This window comes from Neoarius graeffei, chromosome 8, assembly GCF_027579695.1.
Source record: "Neoarius graeffei isolate fNeoGra1 chromosome 8, fNeoGra1.pri, whole genome shotgun sequence".
Taxonomy (NCBI): Eukaryota; Metazoa; Chordata; class Actinopteri; order Siluriformes; family Ariidae; genus Neoarius; species Neoarius graeffei.
Genome location: NC_083576.1, coordinates 29,367,695 through 29,389,815, shown reverse-complemented (window position 1 = coordinate 29,389,815; position 22,121 = coordinate 29,367,695). Strand labels below are relative to the sequence as shown.

General features: G+C 39.1%; 1 protein-coding gene across 7 annotated transcripts in view; it reads right to left on the bottom strand.

Moving 5' to 3' along the window:
- The window catches only part of bcorl1 (BCL6 corepressor-like 1), an 89,851-nt gene that overhangs the window by 4,283 nt on the left and 63,447 nt on the right, over positions 1 to 22,121 (bottom strand). For all 7 annotated transcript variants that reach the window (XR_009655211.1, XM_060927533.1, XM_060927531.1 and 4 more), the window contains 4 exons: positions 14,697 to 14,893; positions 14,155 to 14,430; positions 9,574 to 9,740; positions 7,771 to 7,916 (listed from right to left, as the gene is read on the bottom strand). Coding sequence is in view for 6 of the 7 variants with exons in the window: in XM_060927533.1 (XP_060783516.1) it covers positions 7,771 to 7,916; positions 9,574 to 9,740; positions 14,155 to 14,430; positions 14,697 to 14,893 (786 nt within the window). In the remaining variant the exon portion in view is untranslated. The remainder of the gene's footprint in view (positions 1 to 7,770; positions 7,917 to 9,573; positions 9,741 to 14,154; positions 14,431 to 14,696; positions 14,894 to 22,121) is intronic.

Genomic DNA, 22,121 nt, shown 5'->3' with positions numbered 1-22,121 from the left:
GGGGAGTGGGAGTTGGATAGACTGATCGGGGCAGCATCAGCAGTGATGCGGACGCTAAACCGGTCTGTTGTGGTAAAGAGAGAGCTGAGCCAAAAGACAAAGCTCTCAATTTACTGGTCACCTATAGTCACGAGCTGTGGGTAGTGACTGAAAGAATGAGATCGCAGATACAAGCGGTAGAAATTAGTTTTCTCCGCAGGGTGGCTGGGCTCTCCCTTAGAGATAGGGTGAGAAGCTTGGTCATTCGGGAGAGACTCAGAGTAGAACCGCTGCTCCTCCACATTGAAAGGAGTCAATCGAGGTGGTTCGGACACCTCCCAAGGGAGGTTCTCTGAGCATGCCCCACTGGGAGGCGATCCCAGGACAGACCCAGGACACGCTGGAGAGATTACATCTCTCGGCTGGCCTGGGAACACCTCGGTATTCCTCTGGAAGTGCTGGTGGAGGTGGCCAGGAAGAGGGAAGTCTGGGCTGCTCTGCTTAGGCTGCTACCCCCATGACCTGGATCCGGATAAGTGGTAGAAAATGGATGGATGTAAATGTACCATGTAAATAAAACTAAATTGAATATTATTTTGGACTTTCGTTTTTAAATCATTCTCTTAGTTATTTGTAACTTAAAAAAGCTACAAGATACTAATTTGAGATCATGAAATAATAATATTTGCATACATTCACTAGCCAGTATAATACGAACATCTGTACACCTGCTCATTTGTGCAATGCTCCAATCAGCCAATCATGTTGTACTGCAGTGCATAAAATCATGAAGATACAGCGAAACTGCTTAGGTGAGGGTTCAAAAAAGATGTGAGCCTGCACTGTAGACTCAGATTCCAGTTCTTGTCTGACAGGAATAGAACCCAACATGGTCTTTGAGTGGTTATTTGAGTTGATGTATCCTTCCTTTCAGCTCAAACCAGTCCTTTGCTTTGAAGGATAAATGGACTGAACATTCACCTGCTATGTTTAAGTTATTTGATGGTTTCATCCATCAAAATGTACTCCTCAAGATAAGCAGCATCTCTGATTACGATGCAGTATCCTCAGTGACTGTGACTTTAAAGGGGCAATTCTGAATAGTGTTACTTTTAATATTGGCCTTATATTTCTTATATATGGCATTTCTCTGCCTCTCCTCCCCCTTATCTTCCCTGCTTTGCTCCTCTTGTCTCGTCTGTCTATTGTCTATACTTTTGAGAGACTCTCTCCGCACTGCTCTCCAAACAAACTAAAAAAAAAAAAAAAAATCATGGAATTGATAAATTGGTCTCTTAACGCAATTGGCACAATTTTCTCAACGAGAAGCCTGGGTTCAGGGGAACCAGCCTGTCCTGCCTGAACGTTCGCAACTAGCTACATGATGGACGCGTGGGAGAAGTGGCGGGTCGTGTGCCTGGCAGTTCTTTCTGTGGAGGACATTGAAGTCATCTACCTATTCGGAACCATGATTACAGGTCTTCTGCTGATTGGATTAGGCATTGCCCTGGTATATCGAGGAAATCAGAAAACGGTGACAGCTGTCCAAAGCCCCATAAAGCTGTCCGACATGATTGAAGCGGTGGGCAGAGCTGTTGGCACTCAGACCGTGGCTATTCAGAACTTGAACCGCAACATGGATAACATCATGCAGAAGCTTTTGGCTTTGCAAAGGAAAATGGATCGATTCAGAGACCAGAATGGACAAACAGAGTAGTCGTGTAAAAGAATGCGTCTACTCGCCCCAAGACCAAACAATCCCAATCTTATCTGCTTTCGGCTCCCTCAGACAGCACTGGCCTCGGCCAAGGCCGTTGCTGGAACAACAACTCCCCCGAAGATCACTGCAGTGAGACGCTCTTGCATTCCTTCCCCCACTTCCCACGGTCGCCACTTTTTACCCCCAGCATGACAAGCGGATGCGCGACCAGCGCCGTCATGGCTGCTTAATTGCGCTGGGTTACCTCTTCCTCCCCTGATCGCCCCCCTCCCCCCTCAAGTCCCAAGTTTTCATGTTGTAAAGTGTACTTGTGTTATTTTGTGCTTATGTGCTGAGGTGTTTTTTTAATGTTCCCACACTGTACTCCCCACAGGAGCATAGTGTGGGGGTTTCTTTTTTCTCCTCCCCTCTCCTCATGTTACTCTGTATTTTTTCTTTTCATCCCTGTCTTCCTGTCCTGTCTACTCCCCCTCTGTCAATTGTATGTGTGTATATGTATGGACGGGTTGATGGCCAATTTCGCTGGTACATGTGACTGGTGACAATAAAGGGTTCATTCATTCATATGGCATTCCATAGTTTTTGAGTTTATTTACAGCCCATTTAATGCACATATACAGTACTGTGCATGTCTAAGAGACGAAGACACAAAAATGGCTTAAAAATAATGAAATAATCTTTCAACATTAAAAAAAAAATACTATAAACAGCAGTAAGCCGTAATAAATGAAACAATGTCAATATTTGGTGTGAGACGACCCTTTGCTTTAAAAAATAGTAGTCTCAGGTATAATTAGTGCAGTTTTATAAGGAAATGAGCTGTAGGTTTTACTGAGCATCTTGCAGAACCAGCCACAGTTCTTCTGGACACTGTCACACTTGATTCTTAATTTTGCAGCAAAACCCAGTAGCCTTCATTATGTTTTCTTTATTAATCTGAAAAGTGGACCCTTACATTGCTCAGATACAAAAAAAATTTTCTGCAACATTTAATTTTGTGCCAAAAAACGAACGTTTAGAACTAATGTTGACAGATAAATTTCCACAGTACTGTAGATCAGCATGACTTATCGTGGTTACCTCAAACTGTCTAACAGTGAGGCTGAACTTCTTGCTCAAGCCAATACTGCGCAAGAAAAACTTCTGAATAGTGCTCCAGTCTGTCGTTACATCTTAGATCTAAATACCTGTGTGTTCAATTTCAATATTAAATCCTCACAAGTACTTAACCATGTATTTATTTTTTCCAAACAATCAACAGAAAATTTGTAGGTTTGTAGCAAAGTCATTTAATACTCATTTATACATAAAGGCATGTACTTATCGTTGACAGTGGTGACTTAAGTCCAAAAATCATATCAGTATTTACACTAGGATAGTTACATGTATTCAAAGCCAGGCAATTATCTGGGCTTGTCTTTCAAATAAGGCTAGTCACCTATATTACACATAGTTCACACCTCCAGAGCTGCCACATTTTTGTTGAGTAGAAGTGTCTTATACACAAGCACTTGCTTTTGGGGGGAAAAAAAATCAAGGACAGAAAATATGGACGAAGAAGTTTTTTTTTTTTTAAACTGTAATATAATCCTATGCATCAAAAAAAGCAAGAACCAATTTAAAACTAAAAATTAAAAATATTGGGACTTATGAATATGAAGATGGAAAGCACTGAAATAAATATTTAATTAGGGTCTAGTATATTGGCAATATATTCCTTGTTGTAGTCCTAGCTGGTTTAAATTAACAATATGGCTTCGACCCTCATTATGTGGAAGCTTATAAAATAGCACTTGATCCAGAACACGCTATTATTTAGCACCTTTTTTTGCATTGTGTAACATTTAATTGTACAGACAAATTAATGTAGCTACAAATTTCTAAATTGAGGTAATGAAACTGAAATATGTGATGTGTGACTGAGAAGTAGGCTATTTTATCACACTTTTACTTTGCTATTTTCAGTGGTCAAATTAGTAAAATAATGCCAATATGTTTGTTAATTTGATGCACAGTCCTGTAAAGAAAACTTGATGCATTAAATCAGCCACATTTATGGCTCACTTTACGTTAACATCATGGGTGTTGCGAGGCATATTTTGTAAAACATGCTTTACCCCCCCAAACAAATGTGCCTCACTGGTGTAAACTTGCAAATACTTCACAATTATTATTCAAAAATCTAATTGTGAATGTTCCAGTGAGATTCTGTGAATTTTCTGTATTAATGTTGACAGATAAATTTCTTTAACAGAAAAAACAATCACCACAAACAACACAGAATTACCATAAATACACCATCACAAATGAGTGTCTGTTGTGACCGGAAGTGTTAATGTACAGATTTGGCATTCAAAGCACTAAGTGAATTGGAAGGCTACCTTTTTAATTTCTGTGCCACACGCTCTGTAAAAAGGGACATTTACCTTTTATCACAGTTCATGTGGGATATGGATAAGCTGCAATAGTAAGTACATAAGTTAAAATGCCAACCCAACATATTGATTTGTAGCAAGATAATACTGTATATTATTATACATACGGGCCACTTTTTACATGAAATAAAAGCATGTATTCTATTCCCTTCCAGTGGGTTTATTGATGGCATACAATAATGTTATCATATCACTTATCCTCCATGTATGTACTCTCCCCAATGGAGAATGAGCGTGCAATATTGTTATAATATTGCACATTGTCAGAACAACACAACGTCACATTTTGGAGCTCATGCGAAGATCCAATGACAAAACTTCTGTGCTACGCATGCACACAATCATTTCTTTGTCAGCTGGGAGAGAAAGATGATAGGGTTAATTCAGTGCTCGGATTAAGCACTAAATAAATAAACTGAAGACTGAAACTAAAGACACGCTGAATGCCAGAAAGGCTACCAAAAGTTTTGGTAGCCTTTTGGGTGTTCAGTGTGTCTTTAGTTTCAGTTCTTCACACATATTTACAAGAGAAAAACAAACAAAACGGACATCAAAACCTGGAAAAGACACATCGGAGACATAAAACTTATGCACTACTGAATGACTGACAATTTGTACACAAACATGGCCATGAGGTTTGCTTCATTAAAAGCGGAAGATTTAGGGAGCGTCGTGGCTCAGGTGAATAAGGCGCCATACCATAAATCCAGGGACCCGGGTTCGATTCCGACCCGAGGTCATTTCCCGATCCCTCCCCGTCTCTCTCTCCCGCTCATTTCCTGTCTCTACACTGTCCTATCCAATAAAGGTGAAAAAGCCCAAAAAAAATCTAAAAAAAAAAAAATGCTTTAAAAAAAAAAGCGGAAGATTTAGAGAAAATTTTGAAAGATGCACTGAACACCCGAAAGGCTACCAAAACTTCACTGGATATTCTTCACGCATATTTACAAGAGAAAAACATACCGACAGACATCGAAAAACTGGAAAAAGAGACATGTCAGAGATGTAAAACTTCCACACTACAGCGTGACTGTGACAATTTGTACACAAACATAGCCACGAGGTTTGCTTCATTAAAAGTGGAAGATTTAAAGAGAAAGACGCGCTGAACTCCCAAAAGGCTACCAAAACTTCACTGGATATTCTTCCAGTGTTTATAGCCAATATTTCTCTAGCAAATATTGACTATTTGCAAGAGAAAAACATACCAATGGACATCGAAAAACTGGAAAAGAGAGCAATAGTGGAAATACTGTCAAAGTTCCACTTGGAGGTGAGGAAAAGTGACAGAGACAAGAGGACTTCACTCGTGGACTTCACTCAGCAAAGCTCTTTTGTTTTGAACAACTGCAATGTAACAATTAACTACTACCAAACGTAACTTTGAACTTGAACTGTCAACCTATATATAGCTTGTATACAAGTTGGGTGGTTGTTCAGGCTTTTTGGACTTGTACCATTTTTATTGTTAGAACTTTGACTTTGTACATGTACATTGGATTGACAGAACATTGAATTACATTCGATCAGAATCAGCATTCAATATTGGTAAGTTACTCCCTTGTTCTTAACTTTTTGTAAAATCTTTAACTGTTCCATTGAATGTGCAGGTATAATAATAATAATAATAATATTGTCTGGTTTTTTTCGTGGTCTATCAGATATATTCCATTCAGCTACTCGTCTTCAACTCGTTCAATATCATGCTAGCCGAATGGATATATCTGATACACCACTCAAAGCCAGCCAATATTATTTAAATATATTATAGCATACAATATTATAATAATATCTTATATTATTATACAAACAGGACACTTTCTCCATGGAATAAAAATATGTATTCCCTTTTAGTGAGATTCATTCATTTGGCTTGATAGCATGCAATATTGTTAGCATATCGCTATGTATTATGTCACTCTACCTAACGGAGAACAAGTGTTGAATATGGTTTACGATATTGCATGGTTGTCAAGACAACATGACGTCACAAGTCAGAGGCGTAAAACTTCCACACTAGCGAGCAACTGTGACAATTTGTAAACAAATATGGTCACCAGGTTTGCTTCGTTAAAAACGGTAGATTTTGAGAGAATTTTGAAAAAGAAAGACGTGTTGAAATACTCGAAAGGAATGCGTATGTATAATAATAATAATAATAATAATAATGGCTAGCTTTTTTTCGTGGTACATCAGATATATTCCATTCAACTAGCATGATATTGAACTCGTCTTCGACTCATTCAGTATCATGCTAGCCAAATGGAATATATCTAATATACCACTCAAAGCCTGCCAATATTACTTAATATATATATATATATATATATATATATATATATATATATATATATATATATATATATACACACACACACTTAATATTATATGATATACATTATATATTATAGTCTAAAAATATTGAAAATTAACGCTCAGTTGTGTCTGTTTATTAGCCTACTGCTAAAGAAAAGTTAGCCTCACTAGATAACAAAAGACATTACAGATTACATTACAGGCATTTAGCAGATGCTCTTCTCCAGAGCAACGTACAACAAGACCCTGACATACCCACAGCAATGGGCAGCCCAGCTGGGGGTTAGGTGCCTTGCTCAAGGGCTCTTCAGCCACTCCTGCTGGTTTAGGGAAATCGAACTAGCAACCTTTTGGTCCCAAAGCTGTTTCTTTACCCTTTAGGCCATGGCTTCCCCAAGAGATGTTTTTAATATAAACGAGCACTGCATGTTGTGTTCACATGTGATTCAGGTACAAAAAAATTGAACTGTGACCAAAACAATGGATAAATGTTACCTTTGAGGAAGATTTTCTTTTGAAGCCATAAATCTTTAATTTTCTTGGTTATTAGATGGATATATGAAAATTCTCCAGTGACAACAATACTGTGAAAGGCCAGTCTGGTGAGAAAATGTTGCCGGATCAATCGAATATAAAAAAGATTAATTATTTATTACTCATCCATAGAGTTTTGGATAATCTGAGTTTAATTGTTTTAATACCAGCAAGCAATTCGAGGGAGAGAGAGGAAAGAGAGACTGACAGCAGACCAAAAGGAGCAGGTCTGATGGAGGTTAGCGGTTTAAAAAAAAAAAAAAAGGGGGAAATGGTTTCTAGCCTTCAACCAAAACTTTTGTCATTTCATGAATATTTTATGAACAATTTACAGGATCTTGCAGATTTGTGTGACAAGTGTTACCTTGAAAATGTCAGTTTTGTTACTACTTAAAAGTTATGCTCTTTCTGATAGAACCAAATAAGACAAACCTGTTGGCTGTGACAAAGAGACATTCTTTTTTTATCTATAAAGAGGAAGCATGCCCTTAGCCAACCTGCCTTACCACCCCCAACACAATGTACACAGTTTCTGTATCAAATCTCTAAATATGAATTGGTTTTACTGGTGTAAAAACCATGGGCTACATCTCCAGTTATTTTAAAACAGAAATAGAGACAAATAATTTACCAGATACCAAAACACCATATGCTATGTTCAGAATGTAAGTAACCGATTCATCAATGTTCAGTAAGTCATAAACATCAAGACGAATTGCTGTCAGCTTTTGGGTGATTCAGGTACAAAAAAATTGAACTGTGACCAAAACAATGGATAAATGTTACCTTTGAGGAAGGTTTTCATGCTGGGACTTTGGGCCAATTTAACAGCTGTTTGGCCAGAGTAGGTGGCCAGTGTCGGATCGGCACCATGGTTTAACAGCATCCACACTACTGCCAGGCTATCAGCTGCAACTGCATCATGAATGGGGCTGCAAAGAGTCACAGCATCACTGAGTTAACAGAGGTCTGATGTACACTAAACACAAAATCCAGACCCCTTACTCCGGATTCACAACATGTCTATCCACACTGGGCAGGTTGGAGCTGGGTTCGTGTGTGAGCTACTGGCAGCAGAAAGAGCAAGCGGGCACTTCACTTTAATGTTTTACACAACTCCAACATTTGATTATCAGTTACGACTAAGTAAATTTATATATGGGTTTTTTTTTGCTTTTACAGCCAGATTAACTGTTAATGTTTAATAATTGATTTATTAAGTCAAATCCGAGAGCCACCTGAAACCCTCATTGAATCATGCACTCTCTCAGCCGCAGACCAAACTCTCGCATTTACTATAATTACACTCACCTGTTGCTCATTACTTCACTAGTCCTTTACTCATTTGGTAACTCTCATTGCTATACAGGATTATGTAACATATGTAACAGAGTGTATGTATATACACACACACACACACACACACACACACACACGAGTGTTTTACTGGGAAATATACCACTCATTTTTCCATATGAGCTACATCCAGGACATGAAGAACCAAAACTGTGACAAATCTCTATGTGTCACTCATGAGGAAATAGATACATTTTTTGATAAATTTGGGTACTTTTTGTTTGTGAATGTTTCTGAATAATAAAAAGAAAATCACACATTTGCTTGAAGATATAAAGTTTATCTTCTCGTGATGAAAAACTTGCATTTTCATGCAAAATGCGTCGTGGATGCGAGTGACATATTTCCCAATGTTTCACTCTGATGACGTCACCTCCCAGTGTTTTCCTGCTGACTTGACACACGTTATCAAAATGGCAAACTGGTTCAAAATCAAAATTCTTTTGATTAACTTGCATATTTTTGTGAATGTGTGCATATAATATAAAGAACATTACACAGTGGCACGAAGATATGAAGTTCATCTTCTCATGTTGAAAAATATATCATACGTTCGCTTTGCTCACTAGTGAAATATACATTCATATATTGTATGATATAGTGCATCTTATAGGCTATATAGTGCATTTTTTGGCATTAATGGTGTGCAAATTACCCATTCCATGGGCACCAACACCCCCCCATACCATGACAGACCCTGACTTTTCAACTTTGTGCTGGTAACAATCTGAATGGTCCTTTTCTTCTTTGACCAGAAGAACATAACATCGATTATTTCCATTAACAGTCTGAAAGATTGAATCATCGGACCACACTACAGGTTTCCACTGTGCATCAGTCTATTTCAGATGAGCTCAATTTGTGGATGCAGTGACAGTGTTTATTAGTATAATTTGAGCTCCATCAACTAACCATTTCATATACTTTTTTGTCTATAGTGATCTGCCAGAAGTAACTACCAAACAGTTTACCTAAAAATGTGGCATAAGCTAGAATTTGATGTGCTTCTAATGCAAATGTCAACACAGCTGGTGTGCACTGAAGTAATTTTCAAAGTGAAATAATGAGGTCTTGACATGTCATGTCACATGACTCTATACACCTACACTCAATGTGTTAATGGGCCTTTAGAAGACATCAGAGGTACACCTGTAAAGTACAAATGGAAGTAGACCTATAAAATAAAAAAGCATTAGGCTAGCTCACTGCTGGTGGTGTTTTTCTTCTGCTCACCGTGTCCCATCTTGTGCACTACAGTTGACATCAGCACCATGCTTCAGCAGAACCTGCACAATATGCGTCCAACCACGAGCACATGCCTCATGCAGTGCTGTGTAGCCAGCGTTGTCCCGGCGGTTCACCTCTCTCACATCCTTCTCCAAGCAATATAACACCACTTCCTTTATGCAAAAAAAGGGAAAAACACATAACAGCTTAAGCCAAAACCTCCAAGCATCTTGCCTTCAGTTATCAGACAGTACAACCTTTTGCCAAGGATACTACACAGCATATGGTGGGTTATGTAACAGAATCCAGAACTATTGGTATTACTGAATACATGTCAGTTTCCAATCTCAACAATACCCGTGAAAGTAAGAGAAGCTCTCTGGACATTGTGAAGTAGCCAACTTATTTAGCATTGGGATACAGCAAGAAACTTCTGGGATGCCCATTATACTCTGTGTGAATGTCATTAGACACTACTATTGATCGCAGTGCCTTAATTTCTAACAAAACTTTACCTTATAATTCATATCCTTCTAAATAGTAAAACACTTATGAGATTACTACTGTAGAGTACTATGACCCTCAATTCCAAAAAGCTGGGACAGTTTGTGAAATGCCAATGAAGAAAATGCAGTGATCAGTAAATTGTTTTTGACGTATTAAATTGAAAATAGTGGGCGGCACGGTGGTGCAGTGGTTAGAACGGTCATCTGATGTAAAAACCTATGCCAAATCAAATATGCGGAAGCAGCCGAAAGAAGATGATTAAAGTGAAAATAGCGAACACACGATATTTGGTGTTTTAAATGATTAACTTTATTAGTTTTTCTTTGGCAAATGTAAACCAATTACAAATTCAATGCCTGAAACACATTCAATAAAAGTTGGGACAGGACCGTGTTTACCACTGTGTTACATCACCTTTGTTTTAAACAATACTTAACTGTCACCAATTAAACCAAGTTTTTAAAATAGAATTATTATGCTCTATTTCCCTTATACAATCTTTAGCTGCACAAACATACAAGGCCTACTTTGTCATATATTGTGCTTCATTCTGATCTAACACATGTTGAATGTGGCTGTGTGTGTGGCATGTTGAAACATGGGCATCCCTGAAAAAGACATTGTCTAGAAGGCAGCATATGTAGCTCCAAAATGTGTATATACACACTACTGCCAAAAGTATGCAGACATGGGACCATCACACCCACATGTGCTTTGTTGGTATTCCAAAACCATAGGCATTAACAGCTGTAACAGCCTCCACTCTTCTGAGAAGATTTTCCACTAAACTTTTTTTAAAGTGGCTGGTGGAATATGGAATTTGTGCCTGTTCAGCCAAAAGAGCATTAGTGAGGGTGGGCACTGAGGCTTTGGTCTTTTTCAGGGATGCCCATCTGGCGCACTGTTGGCATGCAGTTGAATTCATCTTAAAGTTGTGCACTGGGGTTGAGGTTAGGATTCTGTGCATGCCACTTGAGTTCCTGCTTGCTAAACACCAACCTTGTTAAACCATGTCATGGACCTCACTTTGCTGGAACCTCGGCATGCTGGAACATGTTTGGGCTAGGCTTTTTATTTCCAGTAAAGGGAACTCTTAATGCAACAGCATACAAAGACAGTCTAGACAATTGTTGAGCTTCCAACTTTGTTGCAATAGTTTGAGGAAGAACCACCTACAGGTGTGCTGCTGGTTAGTTGTCCACATACTTTTGGCCATTGTGTATCGTTCAGCATTAATGTTGCCCTCACAGATGAGCAAGCCATGGGCACTAATACCATGATAGAACCCAACTTCTGAACCTTATACAACCCCAATTCCAAAAAAGTTGGGACAAAGTACAAATTGTAAATAAAAACGGAATGCAATGATGTGGAAGTTTAAAAATTCCATATTTTATTCAGAATAGTACATAGATGACATATCAAATGTTTAAACTGAGAAAATGTATCATTTAAAGAAAAAAAATAGGTGATTTTAAATTTCATGACAACACCACATCTCAAAAAAGTTGGGACGAGGCCATGTTTACCACTGTGAGACATCCCCTTTTCTCTTTACAACAGTCTGTAAACGTCTGGGGACTGAGGAGACAAGTTGCTCAAGTTTAGGGATAGGAATGTTAACCCGTTCTTGTCTAATGTAGGATTCTAGTTGCTCAACTGTCTTAGGTCTTTTTTGTCATATCTTCTGTTTTATGATGCGCCAAATGTTTTCTATGGGTGAAAGATCTGGACTGCAGGCTGGCCAGTTCAGTACCCGGACCCTTCTTCTATGCAGCCATGATGCTGTAATTGATGCAGTATGTGGTTTGGCATTGTCATGTTGGAAAATGCAAGGTCTTCCCTGAAAGAGACATCGTCTGGATGGGAGCATATGTTGCTCTAGAACCTGGATATACCTTTCAGCATTGATGGTGTCTTTCCAGATGTGTAAGCTGCCCATGCCACACGCACTAATGCAACCCCATAACATCAGAGATGCAGGCTTCTGAACTGAGCGCTGACAACAACTCGGGTCGTCCTTCTCCTCTTTAGTCCGAATGACACGGCGTCCCTGATTTCCATAAAGAACTTCAAATTTTGATTCGTCTGACCACAGAACAGTTTTCCACTTTGCCACAGTCCATTTTAAATGAGCCTTGGCCCTGAGAAGACATCTGCGCTTCTGGATCATGTTTAGATACGGCTTCTTCTTTGAACTATAGAGTTTTAGCTGGCAACGGCAGATGTCACGGTGAATTGTGTTCATAGATAATGTTCTCTGGAAATATTCCTGAGCCCATTTTGTGATTTCCAATACAGAAGCATGCCTGTATGTGATGCAGTGCCATCTAAGGGCCTGAAGATCACGGGCACCCAGTATGGTTTTCCGGCCTTGACCCTTACGCACAGAGATTCTTCCAGATTCTCTGAATCTTTTGATGATATTATGCACTGTAGATGATGATATGTTCAAACTCTTTGCAATTTTACACTGTCAAACTCCTTTCTGATATTGCTCCACTATTTGTCGGTGCAGAATTAGGGGGATTGGTGATCCTTTTCCCATCTTTACTTCTGAGAGCCGCTGCCACTCCAAGATGCTCTTTTTATACCCAGTCATGTTAATGACCTATTGCCAATTGACCTAATGAGTTGCAATTTGGTCCTCCAGCCATTCCTTTTTTGTACCTTTAACTTTTCCAGTCTCTTATTGTCCCTGTCCCAACTTTGAGATGTGTTGCTGTCATGAAATTTCAAATGAGCCAATATTTGGCATGAAATTTCAAAATGTCTCACTTTCGACATTTGATATGTTGTCTATGTTCTATTGTGAATACAATATCAGTTTTTGAGATTTGTAAATTATTGCATTCCGTTTTTATTTACAATTTGTACTTTGTCCCAACTTTTTTGGAATCGGGGTTGTACTAGTAACAATCTGGTTCATTTTTATTTGGCCTGGAGAACACCATATCTGTACATGTAAATGGCTGTGGTGCAGGCATGAATTTCAAAATATTTTTTACAAAAACTATTGAAGCTGACAAGCTAAAATATATCATCTCTCTGTACCATTATTAAATAATAGTAAAGATAGTACATATACCACTACTTTCTTTTTATTTGCATTTCATATTCTTTCCCAACTTTTTTTTGGAACAATTTGCAATTTTTAAAAATTGTATTTTTATTTTTTTTTTGACATACCATCTGGTATGATGGTCTACAATTTAGAACCACCCTGCGTTGATTTCATTGGACCAATCAATGTTCTCCACTGTTTCCATTAACTCCACCCATATGCCCCTGTTCACATATGCTTAATGCACTAGCAAGAAGAATAAACCAATTCAGCAGGTAATAGTTAAGTTATGGACAACTTGGTAATTGAGATAACAGCAAAATCTGGGATTACAGATTTGTCATCATATGTCCTGTTTGGCAGCAGTGTAAAACACCACTAGCAGACACAGGCAACTTACACCTATTTTCTGTTCCTTAAATGTACACAATATCACTAAAAAGTTTGGACAGGCCTTCTAATTCAGTGTGTTTTTTTCTTTATTTTTATTAATTAAAACCAACAAAATAAACAAAAAAAACCCACTTCATGTCTTGAAGTAATGATGGATGCCATTTCTCTTTACTTAGTTGAGCAGGTCTTGACATAATATGGATTACTGCAGTTGTGGAATAAGGCTGTTTACTGTATTATTATTATTTACTATTCGATTTCAAACACATTAAGAAGGCAAGAAACTCCACTAATTAAATTTTGATGAGGCACACCTGTTAATTGAAAAGCATTCTACCTAATGAAGCTGGTTAAGGTGTCAATAGTGTGCAAAGCTTCATCAAGGTAAACGCTGGCTACTTTAAAGAATCTAAATTATGAAGCATTTTGGGTTTTTTAAGACCTTTTTTTTTACCACATGATTCCATATTTGCTCCATGTGTTATTTCGTAGTTTTGATGTCTTCACTACTGTTCTACAATGTAGAAAAGAATCAATACAGAAAACCTTGTGAATGAGTAGGGGTGCCCAAATTTTGACTGGTACTGTATTTATCATGGATGTATATGGAAAAATTACAGTACCTGGTATCCCAGCCTAGCAGCTCTTTGTAACAAAGTCTCCCCTGCATTTTTATTCACAATCAGTCGGCGAACCTCTGGAGGTACAGGACGGCTTGGTGTGAATTCTGGGATCCTGCCCTTTCCAGGCCCTTTCTTCTTAGGAACAGGAGATGATGATGATGACGACAATTCCTTTGGGGCAGAGAAAGGAGTGGAAGATTTTTTGGCCATAGGGCTGTCTTCATCTGTGGAGAGGGATGAGGAACGCTTCCCTGCAAGGCCTCGTTTGATCTTGAGCTGAAATGAAGATATCAAGTAAGGAGAAAGCTCTAAGAAGGACATAATATTAAAAGGATGACAGGTCCAGCTACTGAGAAAGAGCAATTTCTTGTAGGAATTGTAGAGAATTCCTACAATTCTCTTTTGTAGGAATTCTGCATGTCAGCAGAGGGCACTGAAAAACCAAGTAACAAATAAGCACCTTCTTCCATTAGAGACTTAAAGGAAGTCATCTGTTATAAATCAGATGTCATTTATTGAAAGTAGATATTTATTCAGCCAACCTTTTTCTGTTCTTCAGTATCACACAAGTGCTTGCTTTTGAACTTTCTCTTTCCTGGAGGTTTATCGTTAAATTCTGGGATGGATGGACTCTCGTGAAGTCGCATTGTCCCTGAGCGGGTGTTCAGGGATTTCCTGGGGCTGAGGTCAGGATTAGGATCTTCACATGGCAAAGTGGCACTAAGAGGAGGGTCCACATCTGTAAAAACAAGGATTGTCCTATGAGTTGGCCTTCCTATTCGTTTTTACTACAGGATGTGTTTAATGACTAGGTATGACTGGTTATCTTTGGCTAAAGTAATTATGTGAAACTTACAATTCAAATTTCAACTACATATCACCAGGAAACCACTTGACAATGTTAAGTCATGCAGCAAATTCTGAAGTTTTGTTGGGAGTCTTGTGTATAAAACTTTGCATAGATGAGTAAAACAGTATGTACTTGGAGCTTGGATAGTTCATAAACATCAATTTACAAGATGCAGATGCAAGGCCCTGCACAGCTTTCATATATATATATATATATATATATATATATATATATATATATATATATATATATATACACACACATACACACACACAGTTTTTGACATTGTACAGAAAACCTTATGAATGAGTAGGGTGTCCAAACTTTTAACTCGTACCGTGTACACAGTGTGATTTTTATTTTATATATATATATATATATATATATATATATATATATATATATATATAAACAAACATGTACACTATCTGGCCCAAAAAAAAAAAAAGGTCATCATTTGGATTTAAATAAGAAAATACTTACGATCATTTGATTGGATAATTACCACAGTGATCGAGTTTCAGATGGCAACAATTCTTTTAATCCTAACTGATGCAGTGAGTACCTTCTCATTTCTTAAACAACCATGTCGGAAGATGCATCCCATGGTTGTGGAAAAGATGTTACTGTGTTTCAGAAGTGTCTAATTATTCGCCTGGATCAAGCAATAAAACAACTAAGAAGACTGCTGAAATTACTGGAATTGGGTTAAGAACTGCCCAGTGCATTATTAAAACCTGGAAGGATAACGTCAGCTTTGGGGAAGAAATGTGGTTGGAAAAAAGTCTTGACTGACTGCTTGGCAATCACTTAAATGCTTGGTGAAGTCAAATTACAAAAAAAAAAAAAAAAAATTTAAATTAAAAACAATAATAAATAGATAAATAAATAAATACACACACACCACAGTAAAACCCAGGACTATGTTTAATAGTGAAATTAAGAGCATTTCCACACAAATAATTTGACAAGAACTCACAGGATTGGGACTAAACAGCTGTGTGGCCATAAGAAAACCACTTGTTAGTGAGGTTAATTGGAAGAAAAGGCTTCCATTTGCTAGGAAGCATAAAGATTGGACTCCGGAGGAATGGATGAAGGTCACGTGGTCTGATGAGTCCAGATTTATCTGATTCCAGAGCAATAGGTGCATCAGGTTAAGAAGGGTCATACATTCATACATAGTGGCTGCTGTACAAGCCTCTGGAGGCAGTGTTATGATCTGGAGTTGCTTCGATTAGTCAGGTATAGACTTGGCAAAATTTTCTGGCAATCAAATGAAGTCAGCTGATTACCTGAAATTTACTGAATAATAATAATAATAATAATAATAATAATAATAATAAAGTTAAATTTACATAGCGTCTTTCTCACACCCAAGGTTGCTTTACAAATTAGGGGAAGGAAGGGGAAAAAAAATGTCCACCAAAAGGAGGTCAGAATGTAATTCCAATGGCGTAGCTACCATAGTCTCACCAGGCGCATGAAGATAAATTCCACACCGCCTGCACAGCCGCCACGCCACTGCTGGGCAACATCACTTGGAACACCACGCCATGGATCCACAAAGTGAGCACAGAAGCATTGCCGCACAGAGCACTGGTATGTCCCAAACCACCTGCACAGCCAATGTGATGCCACCGGGCAATATCGCTCGGAACACCATGCCAAGCACAGAAGCACCGCCGCCTAGAACGCTGGACAACCCTGATGTTAAAAGAGCAACAAGCTAACTGCAGTCCATAGCGAGGAGCACAGGCATCACCCATGGGGCACCAACGCCTGAAGGGAATCGACGCCAAAACTGGGTCCGGAGCTACGCCACAACTGACGAACAAAACACTCAAACTACACAAACACAAAAAAGGGAAAAAAAAGAAAAATCAAAAGTTCTGGTGACAAGTGGCAGCCAAACGTGCACAGCGTACTCTCAACCGGAAACGGGCTCACCTGAATGACCAGGTTATCCCATCAATGGATTTTTTTTCCTTCCCTGATTGTACAGGTACATTCCAGGAAAACAATGCCAGGCCTCAAATTGTGAGACAGTAGTTCAGGAAGCATGAGGAATCATTTTCGCACATAAATTGACCACCATAGAGTCCTGACTTTAACCTCATTGAAAGTCTTTGGGCTGTAGTGGAGAAGCCTCTATGGAGTACTTTGATTCTCCATTCATCAAAAGATCTCAAAGAAAAATTCAGGCAAATCTGGATGGAAATAAATGTTGTAATGTTGCATAATGTCAAAACAATGTTATGGAGAATGAGTGCTGTAATCAAAGCTAAAGGTGGTCACAAAGCAGCTTTACAGAAATATATCTGGGACATCCATGACAAAAATCTCTACATGTCATTTGTGAGAAAATTGATGAATTGTTTTGATTAAAAAAAAAAAGTCAAAAACAAGTTCAATATCATGCTAGCTGAATGGAATATATCTGATATACCACAAAAAAAAGCTAGCCAATATTATTATTATAATAATACAGTGGTGCTTGAAAGTTTGTGAACCCTTTAGAATTTTCTATATTTCTGCATAAATATGACCTAAAACATCATCAGATTTTCACACAAGTTCTAAAAGTAGACAAAGAAAACACAGTTAAACAAATGAGACAAAAATATTATACTTGGTCATTTATTTATTGAGGAAAATGATCCAATATTACATATCCGTGAGTGGCAAAAGTATGTGAACCTTTGTATCTGGTGTGACCCCCTTGTGCAGCAATAACTGCAACTAACGCTACGTTCACACTGCAAGGCTTAATGCTCAATTCCGATTTTTTTGTGAAATCCGATTTTTTTGTGAGGTCGTTCACATTAACAAATATATGCGACTTGTATGTGATCCTCAGTATGAACGAAAAGCGACCTAAAAGTGTTCCACATGCGCATTGCAGGATACGACGACGTCACACGCAGTGAGCATGGCCAGTGTTTACGGAAGTAAAACCGCCCGGTTGCGGTATGACCCATCCAATCTAGCTTGAATAGCTGCATCCCCCCAAATGGAAATCAGCTCCCTAACCTCTGCGTCCTTCCATTGAGAAGATTCAGAACCTTCACAGCCCGAAGCGTCCCTCGCATTGATGTCATGCGCAGGGGCGCAGATATGTTTTTTGAACTGGGAGGGACAAAAAACTGGGGGGAGACAAAGCTGCCAGCAAACCAACCCCGACCCCGATATGCCTGTCAAACTTGTTGTTAGTAACCATAGCAACCAAGCTCGAGCTCGCAACCTGCGCAGTCTGCGCAGCTCAACCAACTGAATATCAGTCTTTGTTTTGTTTTATGTGAGTTGTTGCAACTATGTATACACTGCCGTGCACCTCAATAAACCGAATGGTAATTAGTCTTTTGATTTTTCCGTGAGGATTGCCTTATGCAAAGAAAGACAGCATAGACGTTTTTCCTCCCTATAAGTGGGGGGGACCGAGCGAGGTGAATTTAAATCTGGGTGGGACGAGTCCCACCCTCTATCTGCGCCCGTGATTATGCGCCATGTTGTTGTAACTTTTTTTGAGAGACCCGCCGCCTACTTCAGCGCAGAATAGTGACGTTTGTGGCTTGTTGATGACTTGTAAGTCGGATGAATGCGACCTGGCGGTTCAGACTGAAGTCGCATATGAAAAGAGCGGATAGGAATCAGAATTAGGACCACATATCCAAACGGCCTGGGTCGGATTTGAAAAAAATCGGATCTGTGTCGTTCATATTGTCAATAAAAGATCAGATACAGGTCACATATGGGCGAAAAGATCGGATTTGAGTCACTTCAGCCTGCAGTGTGAACGTAGCCTAAATGTTTCTGGTAACTGTTGATCAGCCCTGCACACCGGCTTGGAGGAATTTTAGCCCATTCCTCCATACAGAACAGCTTCAACTCTGGGATGTTGGTGGGTTTCCTCACATGAACTGCTCGCTTCAGGTCCTTCCACAACATTTCAATTGGATTAAGGTCAGGACTTTGACTTGGCCATTCCAAAACATAAACTTTATTCATTTTTAACCATTCTTTGATAGAATGACTCGTGTGCTTAGGGTCACTGTCTTGCTGCATGACCCACCTTCTCTTGAGATTCAGTTCATGGACAGATGTCCTGACATTTTCCTTTAGAATTTGCTGGTATAATTCAGAATTCATTGTTCCATCAATGATGACAAGCGGTCCTGACCCAGATGCAGCAAAACAGGCCCAAACCATGATACTACTAACACCATGTTTCACAGATGGGATAAGGTTCTTATGCTGGAATGCAGTGTTTTCCTTTCTCCAAACATAACACTTCTCATTTAAACCAAAAAGTTCTATTTTGGTCTCATCCGTCCACAAAACATTTTCCAATAGCCTTCTGGCTTGTCTACGTGATCTTTAGCAAACTGCAGACAAGCAGCAATGTTCTTTTTGGAGAGCAGTGGCTTTCTCCTTGCAACCCTGCCATGCACACCATTGTTGTTCACTGTTCTCCTGATGGTGGACTCATCAACATTAGCCAATGTGAGGGAGGTCTTCAGTTGCTAAGAAGTTACCCTGGGGTCCTTTGTGACCTCGCCGACTATTACATGCTTTGTTCTTGGAGTGAACTTTGTTGGTCGACCACTCCTGGGGAGGGTAACAATGGTCTTAAACTTTCTCTATTTGTACACAATCTGTCTGACTGTGGATTGGTGGAGTCCAAACTCTTTAGAGATGGTTTTGTAACCTTTTCCAGCCTGATGAGCATCAGCAATGCTTTTTCTGAGGTCTTCAGAAATCTCCTTTGTTCGTGCCATGATACACTTCCACAAACGTGTTGTGAAGATCAGACTTTGATCGATCCCTGTTCTTTAAATTAAACAGGGTACCCACTCATGCCTGATTGTCATTTGAAAAGAACTGACTCTAATTTCACCTTAAAATTAACTGCTAATCCTAGAGGTTCACATACTTTTGCCACTCACAGATTTGTAATATTGGATCTTTTTCCTCAATAAATAAATAACCATGTATAATTTTTTTGTCTCATTTAACTGGGTTCTCTTTATCTACTTTTAGGACTTGTGTGAAAATATGATGATCTATGTTTTAGGTCATATTTATGCAGAAATATAGAAAATTCTAAAGGGTTCACAAACTTTCAAGCACCACTATACATACACACACTTTTCCAGTTTTTCCAATGTCCCTTGGTATGTTTTTCTCTTGTCAACAGAGGAGAACCATCAGGGCCTTCTAGGCCTTCAGAGAAGGCCCAAACATATCAGCATTTCAAATGTTATATTTAATTTATTTCATTCTTTAATTACCTTAATTGTTTCATAATTTGATTATAATTATTCTCTTCTGATTTGGCCTCTCATTTTCTATCAAATTTGCTTCAGAAATGAAAGGGTTACCGTCCTAAAAACATTAAAATTGGATAACTCTATTAGATTTTTTTGTTTGTTGTCTCTAGGCTGAGAAGAGTTTAGAGCTGGCTCACTCACTGGTGAGGACTTCATTGCTGGGACAAAAGGCTATGGCAGTGTATGTTTATGTAGGAAGTGAGAGATAAATTAACCAATCAGATTTTGATTTATAGTGGGAGGGACCAAAAACGTATCGCCCTCAGCCTTCTCGAAGCCCATTGTTAGCTTACCCATGAATCGGCACCATCAGCGCAGCAGTGAAGTAACCTTCCAGCCGGTGCAGCGTTCATCAGTAGTGTTAGCGAACGCTAATAAAGTGGTTAAGCAGTCTTTATCGAGAGCAAGTAGCACAGGCTAACGACCAAGAAACCAAGATTTCTGTCTCCAGACTCTTCTTCCATGCACACTTGCCACAGTATTTTTCACTCGGATTTAAGTATTCATTTCCCTGTGTAATTTACTTAGTTACTTTTAAAATTAACATTGACAACTACACACAATGGAACGACCTGGGAGCCTGCCACTAATCCCTTGCAAAATCCTCTGCCCTGTTGCTTTTTTTGGTGTGCCTGGCTAAGTTTTGACAGAGCTGAAGTTCCAGCTCTAATGGTAATGGTTCACCACTGCTTGTAAATATGCGTGAAGAATACCTAATGAAGTTATGGTAGCCTTTCAGGTGTTTAACGTGTCTTTAGTTTCAGTTTTCAATTTAACTATTTAGTGCTTAGGCAGCACGGTGTAGTGGTTAACACTGTCGCCTCACAACAAGAAGGTTCTGGGTTTGAGCCCAGCAGCCAACGGGGGCCTTTCTGTGTGGAGTTTTCATGTTCTCCCTGTGTTTGCATGGGTTTCCTCTGGGTGCTCTGGTTTCCCTCACAGTCCAAAGACATGCAGGTTAGGCTAATTGGTGGCTCTAAATTGACCGTAGGTGTGAATGTGAATGGTTGTTTGTCTCTATGCATCAGTCCTGCAATGACCTGGCGACTTATCCAGGGTGTACCCCGCCTCTTGCTCATAGTCAGCTGGGATAGGCTCCAGCTTGCCCGCGACCCTGCACAAGGTAAGCAGTTATGGATAATGGATGGATGGATTTAGTGCTTAATTATAGCACAGCTAATCATAGCACTGGATTAGACTAGTCTTTCTCTTTCCCAGTGAACAAAGAAATGATTCCGCACATGCGCAGCAGAAAGCTCTCTCATTGGTTATTCGCCTCAGCGCCGATGTGTGACATCATGTCTTGACAATATGCAATATTGTAAACCATATTCAACACTCATTCTCCATTCAGAGAATGGCCTTGCCCCTTACGTGCAGAAAATCCAGAGAAAATCACTGCACGTAAGGGGCAAGGATGAAAACTAACATTGAAAGACCATGACCTTCAGCCCTTCAGACAGCACTGCATTAAAAACCAACATGATCGTATAAAGGATATATTAATACATGGGCTCTAGAACAATTTGGAGAACTGTTGTTGGTAAACACAGTTCATCGCTGCATCTACCATGTAAAGCAAAAGCCATATATAAACAACATCCAGAAAACCCTGCCAACTTCTCTGAGCCCAAGCTCATCTGAGATGGACTCATGCAAAGTGGAAAAGTGTGCTGTGGCCTGACAAGTTCACATTTTGAAATGTTTTTAGAATTCATGGATGTTGTGTCCTCCAGGCTAAAGAGGAAAAGGACCATCCAGATTGTTACCAGCAATCTGTGATGGTA